At 35.7% G+C, this 23,425-nt stretch overlaps 1 protein-coding gene across 7 annotated transcripts in view; it reads left to right on the top strand.

Moving 5' to 3' along the window:
• The window catches only part of TRPS1 (transcriptional repressor GATA binding 1), a 261,994-nt gene that overhangs the window by 72,697 nt on the left and 165,872 nt on the right, over window positions 1-23,425 (top strand). For all 7 annotated transcript variants that reach the window (XM_060115926.1, XM_060115924.1, XM_060115919.1 and 4 more), the window contains one exon: window positions 12,188-12,791. In XM_060115926.1, coding sequence (XP_059971909.1) covers window positions 12,188-12,791 — 604 coding nt within the window. The remainder of the gene's footprint in view (window positions 1-12,187; window positions 12,792-23,425) is intronic.

The following is a 23,425-nucleotide window of genomic DNA, read 5'->3' as shown; positions in this document are numbered from 1 at the left end:
AGCTTTAGATACCCAGGAACTTCAGATCAGCAGTTTTCATTTAGAAAATAATAATTAATAAATGTTTAAAGAAATGAAAATTACACTTATAAATTGATCAAGCTACATGAGACTATAAATAACCAGGAATATTCTAAAAAGAAACAATAGCATTTTTGAATGGACAATCTAATTATTGAAATTTAAAACATATGGATAAGCAAATGAGTTAATCAGAAGTTAAATCTGAAGATATTAGCCAGAATACTTAAGAGAGGGGAAGGGGATGGAAAATATCAAAAGTGGATATTAAGATATGAAAATACAAGAAGCTGTTCTGACATGCATCTAATTAGAGTCCCAGAAGAAAAGAATATTGAATGGAAGATAAGCAATCAATATTTGAGAAGATAATGGCAGATGAGTTCTTAAAGCTGATGAGAGACATAAACACACAGATACAAAATAGGATAGCTTATACTGAGCAGAATATGTAGATCTTCCTCGACTTATGATGGGTTTATGTCCCAATAAACCCAGTATAAGTTGAAAATAATGTAAATCAAAAATGCATTTAATACAACTAACCTACTGAAATCATAGCTTAGCCTAGCCTAATTAAATGTGTTCAGAACACTTGTACCCTATAGTTGAGAAAAATCTTTTAACACAAAGCCTATTTTATAATAAAGTGTTGACTATCTTATGTAATTTATTGAATACTGTACTGAAAGTGAAAACCAGAATGGTTGTCTGGGTACAGAATGGTTGTAAATGTATTGGTTTTTTCCCCTCCTGATCATGTGGCTGACTGGGAGCTGTGGTTCCCTGCTTCGACCCAGCATCATGAGAGAGTATCGTACCACATATCCTGCACATTATTAGCCCAGTAAAAGATCCAAATTCAAAATTCAAAGTACGGTTTCTACTGACTGCATATGGTTTTTGCACCATCCTAAGGTTGAAAGATTGTAAGTCGAACCATCATAAGTTGGGGGCCATCTGTATACAAATAAATTCAGTCATAGACATCTTGTAGTAAAACTTGAAATGCTAAGGCAGAGAGGTTCCTTAGAGCAGCTAAAGAGAAACAACAGCTCAACTATTCAGAAAAGACTATTAGGTTAACAGTAGACTTTTTATCAGCCACAATGGAAACCAGAAGACGGAGGAATACTATTCAGTTTTGAAGGAAAAAAAAAAGTCAACCTAGTATTGCCTGCCTGACAAAACTACCTTCCAAAAATAAGAGCAAAGACATTTTCACATAAACAAAGACCAGGGAACTGTGAGTAAGTCTCAACAGCCATAGCATGCCTAATTTATGCAGTTAAAAAGGGATAGACTGAGTTATTGGGCAACACTATTATGTGAGCTTGCAGGGAGATTGATCAGAATTAAGGTATTCTAAAGTGCTTGAATTCTCTGGAGTTAGTGAGTTAGAACTTTGTTATGCATATTTTGATAACTTTACGGGTAGCTAATGAAAGAGTAGGAAATGAGTACATAACTTCCAAAGCTATAGAGGAGAAAAATGGACAACAAAATAAAGAACACCCATAAAATTCAATCTTTTTTTAAATGTATCCTTTTTTAGAGGATACATGGGAAAAAGTAGACAAATAGAATTTTTAAAGGAAGATGGTAAAAAAAAAGTCCAGATATCAAAAATCTTAATGAATCTGTGGGGGTTAAACTTTCCACTTAAAAGATATTATCAGACATATTAAAAAAGAATTTAACTATAAGCTGTTTATAGGTTACACACTCAAAGCATAAGGCTATGGAGAGTTTGAAAGAGCAAAATAGATGAAGTTATTGGTGTAAATATAAACCAGAGAAAAATTGAGGTAGTTTTATTAACCTCATACAATTTAGACCCTAAGACAAAAAGCATATGCAGGAAAAGTCATTACTAATGATAAGAGGTTCAGTTTATCAGGGAGATATAATAATTACAAATATATAAAATATAAAAATAAATAAATATATATGTAAAGCACAAATTGATCAAGAACTACAGGGAAAATATGACAAACCACAATCACAGTAATACATTTTAGGAAACCTCCCTTATTAAAGGTTGAACAGAAAAAATTTTTTCAAAATATAAAATATTTGAGCAACAAATTAAGAAACTTATTTATTTATTTATTTAATTTATTTATCTTGGCAGTGCCTTGTGGCTTGTGGGATCTCAGTTCCCTGACCAGGGATTGAACCTGGGCCACGGCAGTGAAAGCCCAGAATCCTAACCTCTAGGTCACCAGGGAACTCCCTGTTTTTTTTTTCTTAACTTGATTTAATTAAAATACATAAATTCTACACCCATCAATTAGAGAATGCACATGCTTTTCAAGCAGATATAAAATGCTTATAAAATTTGACACGTACTAAGCCAATAAGAAATCAGATTTCAAAAAAACAGTATCATATAGAACATACCCTTATACTCAGTGTAATTAAATCAGACGTCCATAGCAGAAAGATAAGGATAGATGAAATCACACAAGACAAATATTAACCAAAGAAAAAAATGAGGTCATTTTATTTATTCCAGGAAACATAGGTGTTAAGACAAAAAATATATAATGGATAAAAAAAATGGATAAAAATTGCCAGTACTTATGATTTTATAAAGTGAATTTAGCAAATTCTGGCCATATCAGATGCTCGTATTCCCAAAGACCATGTAATTTCACTTCTCAGAAGAAAACTTCTTGTGTGGGAGCACTAGGAAACGTGTGCAAAAATGTTCAAAGTAGTATTTTTTTAAAGAGCAAAACAACCGAAACAAAAATTAAAAAGCAAAACAAATAAGAAAAAACCCTCAACTATACATAAGAGGTTAGTTAAGTAACTTATTGGTTTGTCATACAGTGGAATATTATACAATAGTGAATTTGAATAAATGACAGTTGAATACAACATGGATGTCTTATAATTTTGACCGAATAAAAACAAATCAAAGACAACTATTTGTAGCTTCATACCATTTCATAGAAGTTCATAAAAGAAGTTCATAAAAACTAGCAAAACAAAACTGTATACATATATTCATATATATTTATATATGTGTACACCATGTGTATTTGTTACGTTCATATACATATATTGAACTGTACCATAAACATTATTTTCCCTCCATAAATATATCATTCTTTCTTTCTCTGTATATATATATATGTGTGTGTACATAGACTGTCACTCTGTATCTCTCTATATATAGATAAAGAATATATATACACATATCAATCATATTTTATGATCCTATGATTATGTTCATTTTCATTTTTTGCTAAATCTAGATATGAATGTGTATATATGTGTGTGTACAAGTGTGCGATTAATATTACATGATAAAATTTTAAAATAAAAATGAGGCATCAATTCTCATCAATACACATATCCAATAAATATTTGAATAAATAGTCAACTTCCCTTATTATTTAAAAACTACTTGAAAATCAATGATATAGTCATTATCTACCTAATTGACTAGAATGTGGAAAAATGTACATATTTTTTGGTAGTGTATGTGATGACAAGCATCTGTCTGTTTAGGGATTTATGAATGCGTTAAAATTTTTTAAACAGTGTTTGAATATTTTAGACATAAAATATATATCTCAGGCTAAAGGAAATAACATTGGATGCAGTAGCTGATTAAATTAATGTAGCTACTGCACAATTTCTACCTTAAAAGAGCTCTGGGAAGGAACATAAACTGTGTGCTCTGCTAGTTCTGAAGAATAGATTTTATGATAAGCACTTAATTATCAGCACCTCTGAAAAAGCTAAGTACACAGTGCATTAGTACAGAGTTTCTAAAAGGGTGAGTACCAAGATGGTTACATCTAGATCTGTGTATTTTATGTGTCATGTTCTTTTAAACAATACCTAATAAATCAGTTGCCTGTAAAACCTTGAAATGGACATCATGGTTCAAGTTGAAAATTCCCATTGTGAGACAGAAAGTTACCCAAGGTATTATAGTCCATCAAGAAAATAACCCACAATTGCACTACCTTTATTTGGATACATTATTTATTAGAAATTTCAGATTTAATGGTCCTGAAGACTTTATATAGGAACAGTTATCGAGTCTTGGAATAAGATAAATTTTAGCCATGATTTACATTTTATATTATATAATTTATTTCCCTTTTCTTGTTTACTTTCTATTTCATGGGAAGATTTATTTTTCTGTTTTGAATGTTTGGTAGGGATATCTTCTTTTTGAAAGTGAATCATAAATTGAGATTTTTCAGCTATGACATTAGTTGTGTTTTCTTCTACCACGTGAAGGTGAAATCACCCCACATCCTTCTAAAAGAACCCAGTTACCCCAAATGAGTAAACACTCATCAGATTATTTCAGTATAAAAATACAAGATGAGTGGATTGAATGGAATCTTATTCATTCAGAATTTCAATTTTCCTTAGATTATATTCTGTAGACTTCTCCTTTGCACTTGACTAAGGCTGAATATTAAATTTTCAGCTTTTAAAAGTTGATTATCAGTTACCCACCTATACATCTGTAATTCCTTTTCTGTTTTTGTCCCTCAAATACTCTCTTCAGATGCTTTTCATTCCAACATTCAACAGTGCCAGTGACCTCAAGTGCCACACCTGTAGCCTCTTATGACACAAAAAATGACTAATTAGTTGTCACTTGTACTGAACTGTATTTAAATTAAATCACTTGATTTACTCTTCCTTTGTGACAACTTATCTGTAGGTATTTGTTTCCATAATTACCAAAAAATACCTTTGAAGTCTTAATTGATTAGTATTTATAATTTATTCATTTACTTTGATGTCCATTTAGTCATTGAAGAAGAAAAACTATTGTTAAAACTATTGAAAGTGGGGCTTCCCTGGTGGCGCAGTGGTTGAGAGTCCGCCTGCCGATGCAAGGGACACCGGTTCGTGCCCCGGTCCGGGAAGATCCCACGTGCCGCAGAGCGGCTGGGCCCGTGAGCCATGGCCGCTGAGCCTGCGCGTCCGGAGCCTGTGCTCCGCAACGGGAGAGGCCACAACAGTGAGAGACCCGCGTACCGCAAAAAAAAAAAAAAAAAAAGAATATAAAACTATTGAAAGTGAAATACAGTTATTCGGTGAAGGAGAGCTTTTTAAGTCATGGCATAAATCTCTGGAAGTTAACATTAAAAGGAGAAAACCAAAGCATTGTTTAGAGCTGACTCCACAAATACTGTGAGCTGTTTGTTATGAAAATCGAAATACAGAAATATTATCACAGTAGAGCAAAAGACTAGCACCTTTTAGCTGATTTTTTTCTAGAATCTAGAAAACCTCAGTTCTTTATGAATTATGAAAATAATTTTTAATCTCTACTAATGAATAAAATGCTCCTGCTAGGATAAAAGGTATTGAAATATGAATGGATCTGAAATAAATGCTTTTTTATAGCACATGAAAATTCTGTCAAGTAGGATAAGGAATAAAACATCTTTTCTCAATGAAGTTTTAAGTCACTTGAATTAAGTACAATTTGGTTTTTTTATGCAGCTTGATGTAGTTTTTTCTGGAGGCAAAAGATGATTATCTCTTTTATCAAAGTTGATTGTGTTCATTGTCCAAAGTTTGGCACTGGAAAAATTGAGATTTTATGTAAGTATGTCCCAAACATTGTATGGGACATACTTACACTAAAATATTATTTGTTTATTATCTGAAATTCACATTTAACTGGGCATCCTGTATTTTATCTGGCACCGATAATGGTAGGGAGATCTACAGACTGACATCTTTTTTCCTCAGGTCGCATGAAGAGAATGTTTGCTATCCAGTTGGCAGCAGAGTATAGAATTTAAATTAATGCAAATATATTTGCAGTGTCTTTTAAATTAGTTGGGCTTAATGTAGCTAGAAGTTCTAGGAGTTTTTAAATAATGAAGAGTTTATTCAGAGAACCATTCAAAATATACCATCTGCAAAATATCTATGTACTTCTTAATATTTCTCTGCTGCTTTATGACTTTACATATTAAGTCTAGCATTACCAGAGCTGTGGTGGTTCATTCCTTTGGTTATTAAGTAGATATTTACTGACTGTCTGGATGTTCTGGGTGGAGCTGGAAGGGATATAGAGATGTGTGGGCTTTGATCTTGATTTTAAGGCAATTATAATATAACTGTAACGTAAGACATACATGATTATTTGGTAAATGAGAGCTTTTTAAATGATGAAATGAGTCTTTTTATGCCGTCACTTAAATCAAAGGCCAGTCATTTTAATAAAACGCAATGTGAAAAAAATCCTCTGGATGACAGCGTTTCAGAGTAGCTCAGAGGATGGTAGGTTTACCCTTGGGTTTGAGTCATTTGGGAAGTCTTTATGGATGAGAAGGTAGTTAAGGTGGGTCTTGAAAAATGAAGAGAAAACTCCCTGAACCTTTTGAGGTTTTCATATTAATGTTGATAAAATAAAATGCATTCAGTAGGTTAGAGCAGAGTCCAAACTAATGTAGTTTCTCAATGACTAAACTTTTATTCTTCAGTAATGTTTCTTATACTAGGCATTAAAATAATCTTTTTATTTTGGGGGGACATGGCATTAAGTTGAAGGGCTTTTCAGTTATTGTTGAGAGTGACACAAGTCAGAAATATACCCACATCTTTCAGGAACTAATTCCTGAACAAGCTAGTAGTATTGCATCAACTACCAAACAGCATACATGCAAGAATAACTATGGACACGAGCTAAAATACTGCATCACGTGCTCCGTATTATTTTATGAATTGACTTGTCTGTGCTTCACGTTCTTACTGTATGAAGTAGGGATGGAAATAGGTACTATGTGTGATTGTTGTAGAATAATATATATAAATGGCCTAGAACTAAAGAATACTAAAAGGTGATCCCCAAACAGTGCAATAAAGAAGATGAATGACTATTCGGGGATTATGCTTGACGATGTCATGTTTATAGTTTTAGCTTATAAAGCTGTTAGGATTGACTTTCAGAGGTGGGAGTATGTGCTTTAAGAGGGAAGACGATGTTGCTCATCATAAATAATTCATTTGGGAGTGTTCTGTCAAGTACTGAGTATATATACTGAGAGTTCATTCCAATCTAACGCTCCTCAACGTATTTCTGACAATGGCTTCATGACGTTTGCTATTTAAGGTGTGGTCTGGGAACCAACAGCATCAGTATCATCTGGGATTTTTGTAAGAAACAGAGACTATTGGGTACCACCCCAGATTTCCAGAATCAGAATCTAAATTTTAACAAGATTCCCAGATGATTCTTCTGCATGTTAGGGTTTAAGAAGCACCGCTCTAGATGTTAGCATAGGTGATTGAAAAGTTCATGTTGCTCCCAGCTTTTGAAAGTGCAGTGATGTTGTCTTTTTAATATATTTCCTATCATTTATTTGATGAGTATTATATGGAGAAAGAAGTCCTTCAGTTCTCTAGAGTATTATGCAGCAAATTGCCTTTTCTGCTTCACCTCAGGGTGTTCAATGGCCTGAAAGATGGAGCAGTTTAGCAGTTTACTGCTTAATTGTCAAGCTTTACTCTCTTTTCATTAACCGGAGTCACACTCAGAATCTTATGATTCTGAATAACAAAGATAGTAAGGGCATTACCTATGTTTTATTAGAGTCACAGGTGGTAGAGGATGTCTTGAGTGTGTTCATTCAGTTGTTTTGAACCAGGATGTATCTACTAATGTAGTTTGTGACTGGTCCCTGCATGGGTGTCCCCTGAAGACCTTACTAAAAATTCAGATCCTTAAGTTATGTCCAGGAGATTCAGATCTTCAGTAGGGCAACTGAGAGGCCCTGGAATCTGTATTGCTAAGAAACTCCTTCAGTTGCAGCACTGCTTGCAGCCCGTTTTGCAAACCATTGCTGTAATCAGTCTCACTTCTGTCAGTTAGAAGACCTTTTCCTTCCCCTCATGTTTTCAATTTTTAGCCCTCATTTTTCATTGTCAGTATTGTCAGTAATTTTATTTATTTTTGTATAAAGTTAAAAATTCAGGCAACCGAGGATAGAAAAATAGAACATCTGTCTGGAAGGTAGAAGCCCTGTATTCTTGACTTGATGTAGACTAAATGGACAAGGCACTTTCTTCATTTTACTTATCTATAAAATGGGCTTTATACCTCAGTGGAATGTGAGATCACATATGTGTGAGGGCTTTGAAGTCTTCAAAAGAAAAGGTGTGTGCATTGAGCTTGTTATTGCCACCTCGTTTTAATATCCTTCCTGTTAGTATGTGTTTTTCTTTTCAATGTAAAACCCGGTTCTCACTGAAAACTTATCTCTGCAGTTTCTGTCTCCTTTCCGCTTTACACCCAGCCTCACCATCCTCTGCATTCGGACAGTCCTCCAGCACCTGTATCACGGAAGGTTTTGCCTTGATCAGTCAGAATAAGAGCTCCTCTGTGGGCAGATCTGAACAGCTCTTGCCGAGACCTGTAAGGAGTCAGAGAGTTGTCCGTTGGGACAGGAACTTGAAACTAGAAAACCTAGAAGCCCCCAGACACCTTGTTTCAGAGTGATACATTGTGATGAATTCATTGCCTAGACAGGACACACCCAGAACTCCTTGTATATTTAGGAGGACATGTCAGTCGAATACCGGTTAAAGGTTGGATGTATTCGTCTTATTTTGGTGAAGGAATAGGTTGGCTCAGGGACATTTCTAGATTGCAGAGTAAGTAGATATTGAAGGCACATAATCTTAATTACTGAGATATATTACTAGATATATTATGGTTCTAAACCACCCTCCTGAATACACTTACAAAGCATCCCTAGCTCTGAAGACTTCAAGAAAACACAGGTAATGCCCTTTCTGTCTTTGTTATTCAGAATTTTAAGATTATGGGTCTGACTACTATTATTGAAAAAAGAGTAAGACTTGACAATTAAGTTAACTGCTAAACTCCATCTTTCAGGCCATTGAACACCACTAGGTGAAGCAGAAAAGGCAAAAAATATATTCTACCTGGTAATGTCTTAAAACAAAGGATCTTCTAGGAAATAAACATGGTTTTAAGAAAGATGTCTGTCATGTTTAAGGTACCTGGGGGAGTGGAAAAGAATGATATCAAAATGCCAGTTGGTAAGTTTTAGTTCCTTTGAATAGAGTGCAGAATGCAGATTCACACAGAAGGGGGGCTTTATTTAATTTTAGGATTTATATTGGTTAACTCATACTAGAGGCACTATTATTTTCATTTTGCAGGTGAGGAAATTGAGGCAGGTTCAGTAAATTATCCAAAGTCACATATATAGTAAAATACAGAGCCAAGCTTGAAACTTAGGCATTCTGGTTCTAAAGTCTTATTTTGCGGTACGCGGGGCTCTCACTGTTGTGGCCTCTCCCGTTGCGGAGCACAGGCTCCGGACGCTCAGGCTCAGCGGCCATGGCTCACGGGCCCAACCGCTCTGCGGTATGTGGGATCCTCCCGGACCAGGTCACGAACCCGCGCCCCCTGCATCGGCAGGCTGACTCTCAACCACTGCGCCACCAGGGAAGCACCGCACTTCTTCTCTTGTATGTTGAAACTTTTTCCTCGTTGCCCTAGAATTAATTGTCTTTATTTCTTGAAATAACGTCACTGTAATTCTTGGGAATATTTGTTCTTTGGAATTTTTTTGTACTTTGGTAGAAGTAGCAGTGGCCATTTATAGTCTTAATTTACGGGCAGGGATCCCATCACAGTTTTCAAGCAGAGACCCCACCAAGTCAGGGAAACCATAAACTCTGCCACAGTGGGTAGTGAGCTCATTAGAAGTGTCTTGGGGTGAAGGTCAATCAGAGCTTGTGAATGTGCTTCCTGAAGGTTGTTTGTTTATGTTTAACTTTCATGACTGAATAGATTATGTGGTATATCTTCAGTAGGGTATTTCCTGAGTATGTTTTGAGCTTTGACCATTCTGATAAATCCATTTTCATCTGTCTGATCGAGCTTCATTAAAAGCTAAGCTAACAATTTGGGGGTACAATTTTTGAGTTTAGGAGTTTATCTTCCATTGTTTCATATTCAAATATAGTTATGGTAGGAAGGTTCTCTGAATGAGGTTCCCAGAGGTTCTAGGTTCTATGTTTTGAGTCTTGCCTATTGTCCTCTGTGATCTTAATTCCATTTTGGGTTTTCTGGCCTTGACTTTGGTGGCAAGATTCTTACTCGTCATCCTGTATATTCTCTCCTTAAGAGTTAGGCTTCTTTCACTTGAGAAAAATTCATTTTAATATTTTTATGGTCAATTCATCATCAAATTATTTTTCACTTATTGTATTTCCTTTTATCTTTCCTACTTCATGAAGAAAAATAGGACAAAAGATTGAAAACAACCTCCTGTAAAAAGTAGAAGATAAATATCCATATTTATTCAACCAAATGTAAGCTGTTAATCACAAGAAGATAATCATGTACCAAATTAAGTACTCTCAACAAATATTGGCTGAGATTTTGTTACATGTCTTAATACCTTTGAATTTTGCTTCCATAAAATAGGAACATTCTTTTGGATTTTCAGCCATCAGGTCTCGGAATAAAGTCATCCAGTAGAGAAACTTTTACATTCCCAAAGTGATTAAAGCACACATTTAACTATGCTACTCCTCTGCCTATAACCTTGCAGTTGCTTCCCTTTCCCTTTGAAGATACCTACCTCCTTGCCGTGGTCCACAAAGCTCTAGGCGACCCTCCGGCTTGTTGATTATTATTTCCTCTTATTTATTCCTCTCAAGCATCAGTGGCCTCTTTCAGTATCTCAGGCTTGCTAGAATGTACTGCCCTTTCCCCTTCCTCCTCCTCCAACAAGGATAGCTCCTTTCCATCCTTTGCTTTGATAAATCGCCCTCAGAAAGGCCTTCCTGAGGACCTTAAGCAGCCCTCCCACCCCCTTACCATCCCATCCATTTCATTCTTAGCACATATTACTCTTTGTCCTTACATGTTTATTTAGAGACTAATGTGAAGCTTGTCATTCCTGACTAGACTCTGAATACCAGGTGGGCAAGGACTATGTGCCTTGTATTCATCAATGTGTACCCCGTGCCTGGCAAAGTAATATTGTGATGATTATCTACAGATTACATATAGGGGTACCTACTTTGCAGTAGCTTTAAGTAACAGCTCTCAAAACTTATTTTGTTATTTTAAGTTGTAACTCCTAACACATTATATTGTGGAGTAGCAAGTGTTTCGCGTGGTTATTTAATTAGAAAGCCATACAAGGTTTTTACAGTTAAAGACTGTATGCCTTATTCCCAGTTATTTGTGTACCTCTCCGGCATGCCTTTTAGGATACAGTACCTCTGCTCTTCTTTGTTAATCAAACATTTTTCTTAATTTAACAGTTACCGTTCTGTCTTTAACAGCAGGAGATGCTATGAAATCCAACAGTAAGGTCTCCTTGTTTTATGCCTTATAAAAAGAAAACACACACATAAACATACATTCACACACACTCTTTTAATGAATATATCTGTACAGCGCCTATCATGCTGCTTGGTACCCAACAGACATTCAATTTGTTGAATGTTCATAAGTCCTTACAGATAGAAAAAATTTGTCTTAAAAAACTTGAGCTTCTGGTATATTTTATTTACTAGATTATGTAGCTCAGTCAACCACATTTCATTGATTAAGTGGTTTTAAATTTTATGATAGAAAAGAACATTGTAATCAGTTTGGTAGAATTTATTTTAATATATGCAAAAGCTGTATAAAGCACTTCAGCACTAGCAATGTATATATATTTATAGTGAAAAAGATCCCAGTTTAGTTTAAATAAGTGGAAAGAGAAAAGTCCATTGATGAAATCAGGTGTAAAAATTTATGAATATCTATTAAATAATATAGAATTGATGATTATCCGGTCACAGTAAAATGAACAGAGCAGGTCCTTCAATAATAAAGCAAATCAGCCAGTTTTAAATGTGACTCGTCTGGAGTGTGTGCGCATAAGTGTGTCTGTGTGTGCAGATACCTGTTATTGCTCATATAACAAATGGGAATATTGCATTCCTTACCTAGAACTGAAGATGCCAGTTAATTACATGCCAGTTTCTGGGTATTGAGAATATTGTATTGCATTCCACCTATTACATTACAGGAGATAAAATTCAGGTGCTTGAAGACTATTTTTTAATAGTCTTTAATAGTCCTTCTGAATGCTAGATTTCGAGTAATGGTTTTCTTCTTCTGCAGGAGAGCACACAGCTGCTACAAATGCCGTCAGTGCAGTTTTACAGCTGCCGAGACTCAGTCACTACTGGAGCACTTCAACACTGTTCACTGCCAGGAACAGGAGAGCACTACAGCCAACGGCGAAGAGGACGGGCATGCCGTATCCACCATCAAGGAGGAGCCCAAGATTGACCTCAAGGTCTACAGTCTGCTCAATCCAGACTCTAAAATGGGAGAGCCGGTCACTGAGAGTGTGGTGAAGAGGGAGAAGCTAGAAGAGAAGGACGGGCTGAAAGAAAAAGCTTGGGCTGAGAGTTCAAGTGATGACCTTCGCAACGTGACTTGGAGAGGGGCGGACATCCTACGGGGCAGTCCATCCTATACCCAAGCAAGCCTGGGGCTTCTGACCCCTGTGTCCGGCCCCCAAGAGCAGACAAAGACTTTAAGGGATAGCCCCAATGTAGAGGCTGCCCACCTGGCGCGCCCTATTTATGGCTTGGCTGTGGAGACCAAGGGCTTCCTGCAGGGGGTGCCTGCAGGCGGAGAGAAGGCTGGCGCCCTCACCCAGCAGTATCCTGCATCCGGAGAAAGCAAGTCCAAGGATGAATCCCAGTCCCTGTTACGGGTAGGAAGGTTTAATTTTTTTAAATAATGCCTATATCTTGAAGGGAAAATGGGGAGAACGTACATTCTCTAGAGTTAGTGTCATGACTTACCAAGTGCAACTAAATGACGTGTATCGGTCTGGGGATGTATACTTAATAAGGCCAAAGTGGTAGAAAGCAGCTCACGTGTGTTTGTGTGTACTCTACACATACTTGATTGAGTGGGTAGACGTCACTTGTTTGTCACTACTCTCAGCTCCGATTGAATGTTTGTTAATCATTCCTGGTGATTATGCAAAACGATGAGGCCGCTTTTGGAGAAGGGAGGCTCAGAATCCCAGAAGGATGCACATTTGTTACATTAAAATAATGAAATGACTTTTAAATTTTAAGGTGGTGTGACGCAGTCTATGGTTAATAAGGAAATTAGCAGAGATTTAAATCGCTAAGAATGCAAAGCCCTCAGTGAGACGTTAATACAGAAATGTAGTGTTTTTAAAACTCACAGCATAATTATGTACAAATGACAATACTTGTTGTTTTGTTGCCAAGAGGAGGGAAAAAATGAGATAGACTTAAGTGTGAATGGTGTGAAGAGCATCCAAAGAAGAGAACCATGAATTTTACATTATCGGGCTCCTGTAGGGAGAAAGACACAGTCCTGCGTGAAAAAGAAAGGAAACAAAAGCTCTGTAAGATAAGATCCTTGCTCACTCTCTTCATGCTATGTAGACTGTGAATTGTTAAGAAATATTTTAGATTTTGAAAATTCAGGAGCTCCCAGTTGAGTGATGCTTGCTTTTTGCCTAAGGCGCTACCACTTCAACATCTCACCTTGACTTTGAGAAGTTTTGAGCTTTCCGGATGATTTCAAAGCTTTGTTCCTTCTTGGAAGGTAGGATCAGAAACCAGCTAACCTTTACAAAAGAGCTGGTTAGGAAATACAGTTCAGCCAGCCCAGTGCTTTGACCTGGAAGTTAGAGACCACCGAGTTCTCCCTGGATGTATTCTGGGGAGAAAAATGACTCTTGCCAATGTGGGCTTGGCTACTCTGCTCTCATTTCATGTAGATTCTCTGAGGCTTATCTGTGCTCCTCTGGCTTTCTCTAGTGGAGTTGAGAAACGCCCCTTGGAGGAGCACAGTTAATTATAAAAGTTGTTACCTTTCCCATCCGCAGTCATGCCCTGGAGCTAAGAGAAGGGCTGGAATGCAGAAGAGGAGATGGCTCCTTGTACACTGAGAAACAAAGAATCCTTCCTGCCCGGAAGGAGCAAGTTTATCATAAATAACTTTGGAAAGAAGAGAAATAGTTCCTGTGCTTTTCAAGTGAGTGTGCAATTTAGGGAGCTTCTTTCATATATTATGCATTTTTATCATTGTAAATGCTCATCATTTTCTTAGCATATGAGGACTCTTCTGGTCTCAAGTGGCTCTTATGGTTTCTGGTTATAAGGCAGGAATGACGTGTCCTAGGATTTTTAAATTTCATGTTGCATCTTGAGAGCGTGGTGGAATTGATTTCCTTACATCTGTATCACTAGAACTCTCCACTTTTTTTTTCCATTTAAAACTGTTTTCATCCATGACATCTTCATCTGATACCAAATTGTGTGACTCTTTTAGACTGTTTCTGGAATGTTATCTTTTCTGCCACCGTTTGTAAACACTAAGAATTTGGAACGAGCAGTAATTTACGAAGCAGTGCAATCTAAAACCTGAGCAGGATAGTTCTATTCTTTAAGCAGCCTGAGGATGGTAATACTTTTTTAAAAAAATTGTTTTTCTCAATTCCTCCACTTCCTTAATTCCCTGACTTCAACTTTCTGTTGCATCATTTCAACTGTCTTTTCAGTTCCTCTACATTAGCTGCTGAAGTAGGAAATCTTCAGCAAGAGGCTACTTAACTGTGTTCTACAGTGAATATCAGATTCCTAACTGTAGGATTTGTGATACTTAAAGGCCATCGTCTACTAAATTTTGAGAGCTGACAAAAAGTGTGTATATATATATATATATATATATGATGTATTTTAAAGTGGCCTGGGTCTGTCTTCTGTGATTTTAGTAAAATTTGATCTTTAAAATTTATATTTTCATTGCATTTGAATAGTGCTTTTGGAAATCACCCATTTTATTGGACATTTGCGATAAGGAGGTATAGCTGATTTGATTTATTGTGAAATATTGGGTCGGCCAAAATGTTCATTCAGTTAGTGAATACGCTGTTCAGTAAAGTTCTTGGTGAAATGAAAAATGTGGCTTTTATTTTTACTTAAAATCTAACGAACTTTGGGCTTCCCTGGTGGTGCAGTGGTTGAGAGTCCGCCTGCCGATGCAGGGGACACGGGTTCGTGCCCCGGTCTGGGAGGATCCCACATGCCGCAGAGCGGCTGGGCCCGTGAGCCATGGCCACTGAGCCTGCGCGTCCGGAGCCTGTGCTCCGCAGCGGGAGAGGCCACAACAGTGAGAGGCCTGCGTACTGCAAAAAAAGTAAATAAATAAAAATAAATAAATAAAAAAAAATAAAAAATCCAACGGACTTTTTGGCTGATCCAATATTTAGTATATTAACTGAATTTAAAAGTTTTAATTTACACATATCTTGCTGATCAGCTTTTTAAGGTACTTGAGAGAATTAAGAGCCCATTCTGATTGTGAATTTGACAAGAATTCTATTTTGGTGAATTCTGATTGTGAATATGACAAGAAATCTACTTTGGTGGTAGAAATTGGTACTGCTGAGTTATCATGGCAAACATATGCTTCTCATTCCTTCCTCTGCCATCAGTCAGGGGAAACCCAAAATAATATTGCCATCATATTTACTAAGGCAAAACCAAAGTACTTTAATTTTGTAATTTTAGAGGTCTAGTTAGTAACAAAGGTGTCCTGTAAAAATTTATAAGTGCACAGGTGAAATATGCACATACAATTTCCATGTTTTAAATGAAAAAACAGGGGTCTGTGTAAGTATATACCTACAGAATGTAATATTCATGTTTGAATTTAAATAGTAGAATGGACCTTGAAATTAACTTGCTGTTTGGTATGTTTGTTTTGAAATAGTAAGCAATTTAAGAAATGGAAAATAGATTTTAAAAGCGATTTTTTAATTAGAGCATCCAATAAAGTATTAATAGGACAAATGTAAATACATTTATACATGTAGTTTCTAATACTAAAAGTAAAAACTTGACTATCATCTTTGACTACTGGGCAGAGTGATATTAAGAAATAAGTGTGGAAAATGTGTCCAACAGAAAATATTAATTTAAAATAGTTTAACACTATGTTGCTAAATAATGGAAACATTTTAAAGAGTATGCTGAATGGACTTAGGGTCATGTCACAAAGCACATCATTAAAATATCACTTTCAGAATATTTGTCTTTCTGTTACATGTTTCTAAGTGGTTGTAGTTATGAAATTCTGCTGCACTCAAAGTGAGGAAGGAAATATAAGAATCACAGAGAAGAGCTCAAGTTTCAAAATATTCATTAGTTTTCTTCACTTCTTTCTTTTCTTTTTCTTTTTTTTTTCCTTAGGTCAGTGTTTGTCTTTTAGTTTTACGTTCAGTGGCAGCTCATTTATGTGTATTTTCATTTGGTGAATGCCTTAAGTCTTCCCTTGTTACTAGTATGGAATTGATCTTGTTATAAAAAGTTCTAAATTGTGTATGTGACCTGTGTTGATCATTGTGCTTTGAGTATGGCAGGGAGCACATTAACATAAGCTTCATCTTGTAAATTGCTTTATGAAAACCAGGGTTTTGTGTACACTAACAGTATTTCTATAAAATCATGTTTTTTCTTTTTATGAGTAGAAAGAAATATTAGCCCCTTTAGATGCTTTGCTAGAAATAGTCCAAGTTTAATGTAAAGTTTAATTGTTCCTCTTTTAAAACTTCTAGAATAGATCTTATAAAACATGAATAAGCTCCTGAAAATGTTTTGAAAACGCAGCATTTAAATTTGGCTCCATGAACAGGTTAACGTCTTTAATACTGTCTTGCTAAAAGCAAAAGTTAATTGGTTTTTTATATTCAAATAGATGTTCCTTTCTCATTTTAAACTAAACAGTGTAGTATAGTCAGAACTCAGTATAGTCGGGTGCTCTTTTCTGATCAGCTTCTTTAACAAAGGTCTTTATATATTTAATTATTTGGTAGCTTCTTATGCAGATGTAACTGTGTTGGTTTTATTATTTCCTGGTTGAGAAATTCTAGGTTCCATTCTTGTAATTAACATTTTAGATTGGATTTTATAACACAGAAAGCTTTGTCTTTTAACTGATAACCGCATTCAAAGGAAGCAAACACCTGTTATTAAATTTCACAAAGATTTTGACAATATCAAATGCCTTTTTTTCATTTTTCAGTGAAACGCAGAAGTATAATTGTTTAGTTGGCAAATCTATACTTATGTAATACACTTCTGCACGTCATGTCAGGACAGAATGTCACAGTCAGATAACTCATAGGCTTGAATTCTTCCACCAGTTCAGATGCCCTAGTTACCAGTTCACTTTCCATATGCACCTAGGGGAAAAATAAATCTCTTTGTGATGGATTTCAGTTTGCAGTGTCAATTTATTTACGGATTTGTCCATTTTAACATGTACATTTTGCACTGCTTGGTTTTGGCAGAGATGTCTGGCCATGGGCTGTGGAGTTGAGTTTCAGGTTCTTGGAGTTGAGATCTGAGTTGAGCCATTGGCTCAGAGAAAGGGCCTCCCAGGATCCCATTCATTTGTCTGCTGGAGAGGATCACGATGCCAGCCATCCTCCCAGGAGTGCTGCGCAGCTTAGTTAATTAATGTTTGTCAGGCCATTTGAGATCGTCAGATGCAGGGTTCTAGATAAGTGCAAAGTAGTATGATTATTTGTTCGTTTTGTAAATGTGATACCAAGACAGTACAAAGCAGATGTTATTTCCCCCTTTCTTCAGCGGCGTTAAATTTATAGTTTAAAGATTGTTGATACCGGACAGTCTATTGAGATGCAAAAATGTTCTTTTGGGGACAGTCCATTGGCAGTCAAAGAGACGTTTAAACAAGCAACAGTGTTGAATGCCTTTACAAACATTGACAGAAGACCGCAGGAACTTTTTTTTAACTAAAGATGATCTCAGGTGAAAAGTCTGATTTTTATTGTTTTGCTTCATGTTTAATGAAAATAAAAGCAGCTATCATCTAGGTACTGTTGTCTAAACATAGTGTTTACATACATAACCATTTTCCTGACCCCATTTGAATTTTTTTATATTTGCATATATTGAATACCAAAGAGAAAGGTCTATACCAGGAAAAATAGGAAGCATACACCTCCCTAATCATTAGCTATGAAATAGTAGTTTTTAGGCCTTGTTTGTAAAGTTTCTCTTTAGGTAGCCACTGATATTTATTTTGCCTAAGAATAAAATATTAAAAACCATTTACTGTATCCAGAGATTAACAATCCTTGTATATCTCTGTGCTTCTGCCCTAGATAGATGCATTTCTCTTGTCACCTATTAGAAAAGGGTATGGTTTAAATTCAAGTATATAATAGATTTATTTAAAAAATAACAATTATTCATCCTCTTAGTTATGTTTAATAGTGAACATGACCATTTTAATTTTTATTAAATAAAATCTAAGTAGCTTTATTTTCCTTTATTGGTTATTCATCTTTTATATTGGTATACCATATTTGACAATAGATCACTACTAAAATCAATTTGATACATATATGTTTGACTAATGAGATTTTCTGTTATTCTGATTTCTTTCTTTTAAGTCAACTGCCCTGGCTAAAGTATTTTTTAAAAGCACATTTTTTTTTTCTTGTTTTGTAACCTAGGCTTTTTGTGAAGTCTGGCATAGTTCTGCTGGCCCAGGTTTCTAAGGCAGGGGAAGCAGATGTATCTTTTAGTGAATTGGGCTGTAAGTTTGTAGTCCCTGTGAAATGGTATCCTTCAGCACGGTATCTGTTAATTATTTCCTGTATAACTATCTTTTGCTTGGCTTCCTTTTTTTCACGGACGGCATGAGTCAGAAGATAACAGGGCCCAAGAAGGACCCTATTGTTGAGTGTTCTTAGATGTTGGAAGTGAAGAGTATACAGAAGGTGGCCCAAGTTTCAGGAGCACAGATGCAGAATGATTCAAAAGTGTGTCAGCAATGAGCTGTGCAGCCTCGATGTGAATCTAGTATTTTTCTGGCAAAGGCCAGTCTGTTGGGTGGATTTAACAGAAGTGTTCATTACCTAAAATCCAGGAACAATTTTTACCTTGGATTTCTGTGTTTGGGTATTTGCTCCCACCAAAAAAGTGAATATTTTTCCATTGTCATATTCTTTTACTCTCCCTTCCCTTTGACTCTGTTAGTGAACTTGCATTAAGTGTTTATAGACAAGGACATTGATTACTAAGATGGTCTACCAATAAACTCAAGGAAGCTTGGCAAGTAGGATACGTCCGCGTGTGGTTGTGCTACTAGTTCAAGGAGATGCAGATAGTTTCAGTGAGGCTCCAAGAACCCTATTTCCTTCATTTTGGCGAAGTAACATTCTCATTTATAGATGTTTATAATTAACTATAATTTACAAGTAAAACAGAATCGGGGTTATGACGTCATTTTGGAAAAAACCCACAATACTTTATCTTAGGGCATATTTTTTATGTTGTTATCAGTGATTAGGGGAAGACAAAGGAATCTTACTTTCATTTTGTTTTTGTAAGTACAGGACATTTGTGATGTGATCAATTGAGTGGTATCATCTCTCATGTTATGATGATCAAATAGCTCTCGCGTAATTTTACATGTTAACTTGCCTTTTTAAAAAGAGTTTCTCAATTTCTAAGATTTAATTTGGGCATATCAATTATGAAAGCGATGAACCATTTCATGCCCTGGAAATTTACCTATCTGTAACATCATGATTAATCAGAAAAAACTAAGGATATACAGATATATTTCTAAAAGGCAGAATACACTGTATAATATTTAAATGAGAATATCCGGCTGATAATAAATGGTGTCCCATGTCTAAGTCACTGTCATCGAAGTGGGTCATTTTTAAGATACAAAATAAATTCACTCATAAATAATGCTTAGAGAATAATATCCTAGAAATACGGAATTAAGGAGAGCTGTTAAACTAAATTGACTTATTTAATGATGAATGCAGATAATCAAGGAAAAAGCAAATGATAATCTTTAAGAGCTATTTCTTATGTATATGAAATATGACAAATATCCAATAGCCAGATAATGGTATGATATGCTTCCCTTATATTATGTGTGCAGCACAGTTTATTTTCTAGAGGAATTTATTTCCAAGTACGACCTATGTTCTTATGCAGAGTTGAGTCATGTTTCTTAAGGGAAAACAGTCAACTCAGATAGGCTTACCTTTTTTAGGGGAGAACTCTCTCTTTCCTTGTTTTCCTTTTGCCTCCGTGGATGATGTTTTTACTACCCTTCACAATTTCTCAACCCAGTTTATGCCTTCATTGGATGTGTGTTGGATGTGGTGGGGTAATAGTGTGGGCTTTGAGGGAATATAAGAGAGAACTTGATTTTTCTCTTTAAAATATGGAATTTAATGATCTTTAGTTTTATTTGTTGCTGAAATATTTACATTGATTCCATTAGAAAGTATTCTTCTTTCATAGGATTTTCAGAATGTCAGATAGAATAGTCTTTATTATTTCTTAATAGCATGTTAAAAAGACAGGGGAAAGAATACTTTCTAAATTAACATTGAGTTTGTGATTGCTATAGGCTAAAAATACAGAACCTCAAGCCATTCTTTTTATTTGTTTATTTATTTTTGGCTGTGTTGGGTCTCCGTTGCTGCGCATGGGTTTTCTCTAGTTGCAGCGAGTGGGGGCTATTCTTTGTTGCTGTGGGCGGGCTTCTCATTGTGGTGGCTTCTCTTGTTGTGGAGAACGGACTCTAGGCGCACGGGCTTCAGTAGTTGCGGCACGCGGGCTCAGTGGTTGTGGCTCACGGGCTCTAGAGTGCAAGCTCAGTACTTGTGGCGCACGGGCTTAGTTGCACCACGACATGTGGGATCTTCCCGGGCCAGGGCTTGAACCCGTGTCCCCTGCATTGGCAGGTGGATTCTTAAACACTGTGCCACCAGGGAAGGCCTCTCAGGCCATTCTTAACCTGTTAATGACATTTATGAAAACAGATCCTGATGTCATTTATATGCACAAGTTAGGTCAGGATTATATATGGGAATCTAAACGTTTACAAATATTACATTTGAGAGAGCTATTTGCTTTACTTAAAAATAATCATTTACTTAAAAAAAAAAAAAACCCAGAACCTCAGCATGGGACTTTTAAAATTTCTTCCCTGATACCTTGAAATATGAAAATATTTTTATTTACTTATAACTTTTTAGAAGCTCATCTGTTTTGCAAAAAGCATGCTACAGTTGAAGCAGTGTTGGTCATATTTTAGAAGATACACGTGTTGGCTAATCTAATTCTTCTTAATCTCAAGAATTTTCAACCTAAATTTTTCTTGATAATTCAGGAAAATCCATTAATTCGCCTGAATCATATAACTGATTCAAAGAAGTTTGGAGGTTTTTAAAATGTAGACTGTCGCGACGGGCAGTCTATGGTCTACAAATGAACTATCCACTAAATATGCCTCTCAAAACTTTATGCTATGATAATATATCTCATGTAGGATTTTTTTAAAAATCAAATCAAAATTTAGAGCTTACCTCAATTTCACATATGATTTAAATATTTTTCAAGACTCCAAAATATATCTGAATTATTCTTTAGTAGTGTGCCCAGCCCTTTGAGGTTACAGCTGGGTTTAGAGGTGGGTGTGTTCCACCTTTAATGGAGTGTCTCTGGTTGTGATTCAGGCTTGACAGGATTGTATTTTCCAGTAAAATTATATTTTATGTTTTCTTTTTACTCTTCCCTTGTGATGTAGTGGAAAGAGTACTGGATTGGAGGAAAAGAGGCTTTGTGTTCTAGACTCACTTTGTGACTAACCGGCCGTGTGACCACCCTGGGTGAGTCACTCAGTCCTTATGTCCTGTTTCCTTCTTTGGAAAATTATGGAGATAGAAGCATACAATTGCTCAGATCTCTTTAAAATTGCAAACTCTGGGGCCAAGCAAATTTTCTATAAAACCTTCAACATTTAGGTCTGTGAATTCATACCCGAGGCAACTTTAAGACAAATATCTTCTATTGTAGACTTAGTGATGCTAGTGTCCAAAGAGATATCATGTATTTGATGTCCAAGTTCCTAAGTTAGATTTCCCTCTAATGGCTAAGAACCCATAAATTATAAACAACTGTCACAGTATAGTCTAAAATCTTCAACAGGGGCTTATCTTATACAAGAAAGCTCATTCTTTGAAAATAGCTTTGTTTCAGAGAATCATGCTATTAAGGGGCCACTTATGAATGCCGATAAAGGGAAGTCTACACAATGAGAAATAAAATAATTCTGGTGAGAATATGACATGTTTAAAGTCTATTTCTTCAGTTTCTTGGCATTGAGCGATGTTGCCTGTTTTTTTCACAGTCAGATGTTCAAATCAGAATTTTAGATGCAGAAACTAATTTTAGTAGGTGGGGTGCAAATTTCTTATGAGTCCATGAATAGACTCTAATCCCAGCTGTTTCATTACAATTATAAAAATAAAATTGGCTGTGAATCATTCAAACTCTATTTAATGGATGTGAATAATTCAGTTTCGCCCCACTGAAATCTTAAAACTATAAACCTATCTTAGATTCTTTGTGCTCCTTCGGAGTTAATATCTCATTATTCATATGTGAATTATTTGAAGTATTGGTGGTCATGATGAAAATGACCATATTTCCACTCAGTTCCTGTGGGTGTCAGGAGAGGAGGTGGCCTCTAGGGTGGTGCTGGTGATGAAAACAAGAAAGAAATTAGGAAGAGTCTATGAAAAGAGAAAAAGATATCGAATTACTGTTTGTTGGCATTTTCTTTCCCATGGAAGAGTCTATGAAAAGAGAAAAGGATATCGAATTAGTATTTGTTGACATTTTCTTTCCCATTAAAATATATATGTTCATTACATACATTTTAGAAAATATAAATAAGCAAAAAAGAAGAAAATGACTACTCAACACTTTAATCTGTCCCTTTCTGGAGACAAACACACACGAAGACATGCACATACAAACATAGACTTGTATGTTTATTATTAAATAGCCTTCAGTTTCACTTTATAATAAACTGTAAACATTTTCTCATATTAGTGTTTATTCTGCTATATCACATTTATTGACTTCATAATATTTCATTATGTATTGTACTAGTTGTACCAGAAAAGATGATTATTGATTCCTTGTTGTCAGACATTGAAGTTACTTCCAATTTTTGCTGTGGTAAATAGTGCTGCATTGAATATCCTTGTAGCTAAATAATTCTGTCTTGCTTGCAATTTTAAATTGTTAGAACTGTCTTCCCTATAATCAGGTTCCTCCATGGAGTGACACAGTAGTGGAGTTTATTGTCAAGTATTGGTAACTTTACCAGGCTATGTGTATATATACTCTTGGGAAATGGGAAAACATTTTATTGGTGAGAATTGCCTCACAGTGGTGGCTAAGAAATAGAACCCTCAACACTTTCTTTAAACATTATTATGGGGGA

The sequence above is a fragment of the Mesoplodon densirostris genome, chromosome 13, assembly GCF_025265405.1.
Source record: "Mesoplodon densirostris isolate mMesDen1 chromosome 13, mMesDen1 primary haplotype, whole genome shotgun sequence".
NCBI lineage: Eukaryota > Metazoa > Chordata > Mammalia > Artiodactyla > Ziphiidae > Mesoplodon > Mesoplodon densirostris.
The sequence above is the reverse complement of the archived record's forward strand: the minus strand, read 5'-3'. Positions and strand labels throughout refer to the sequence as shown.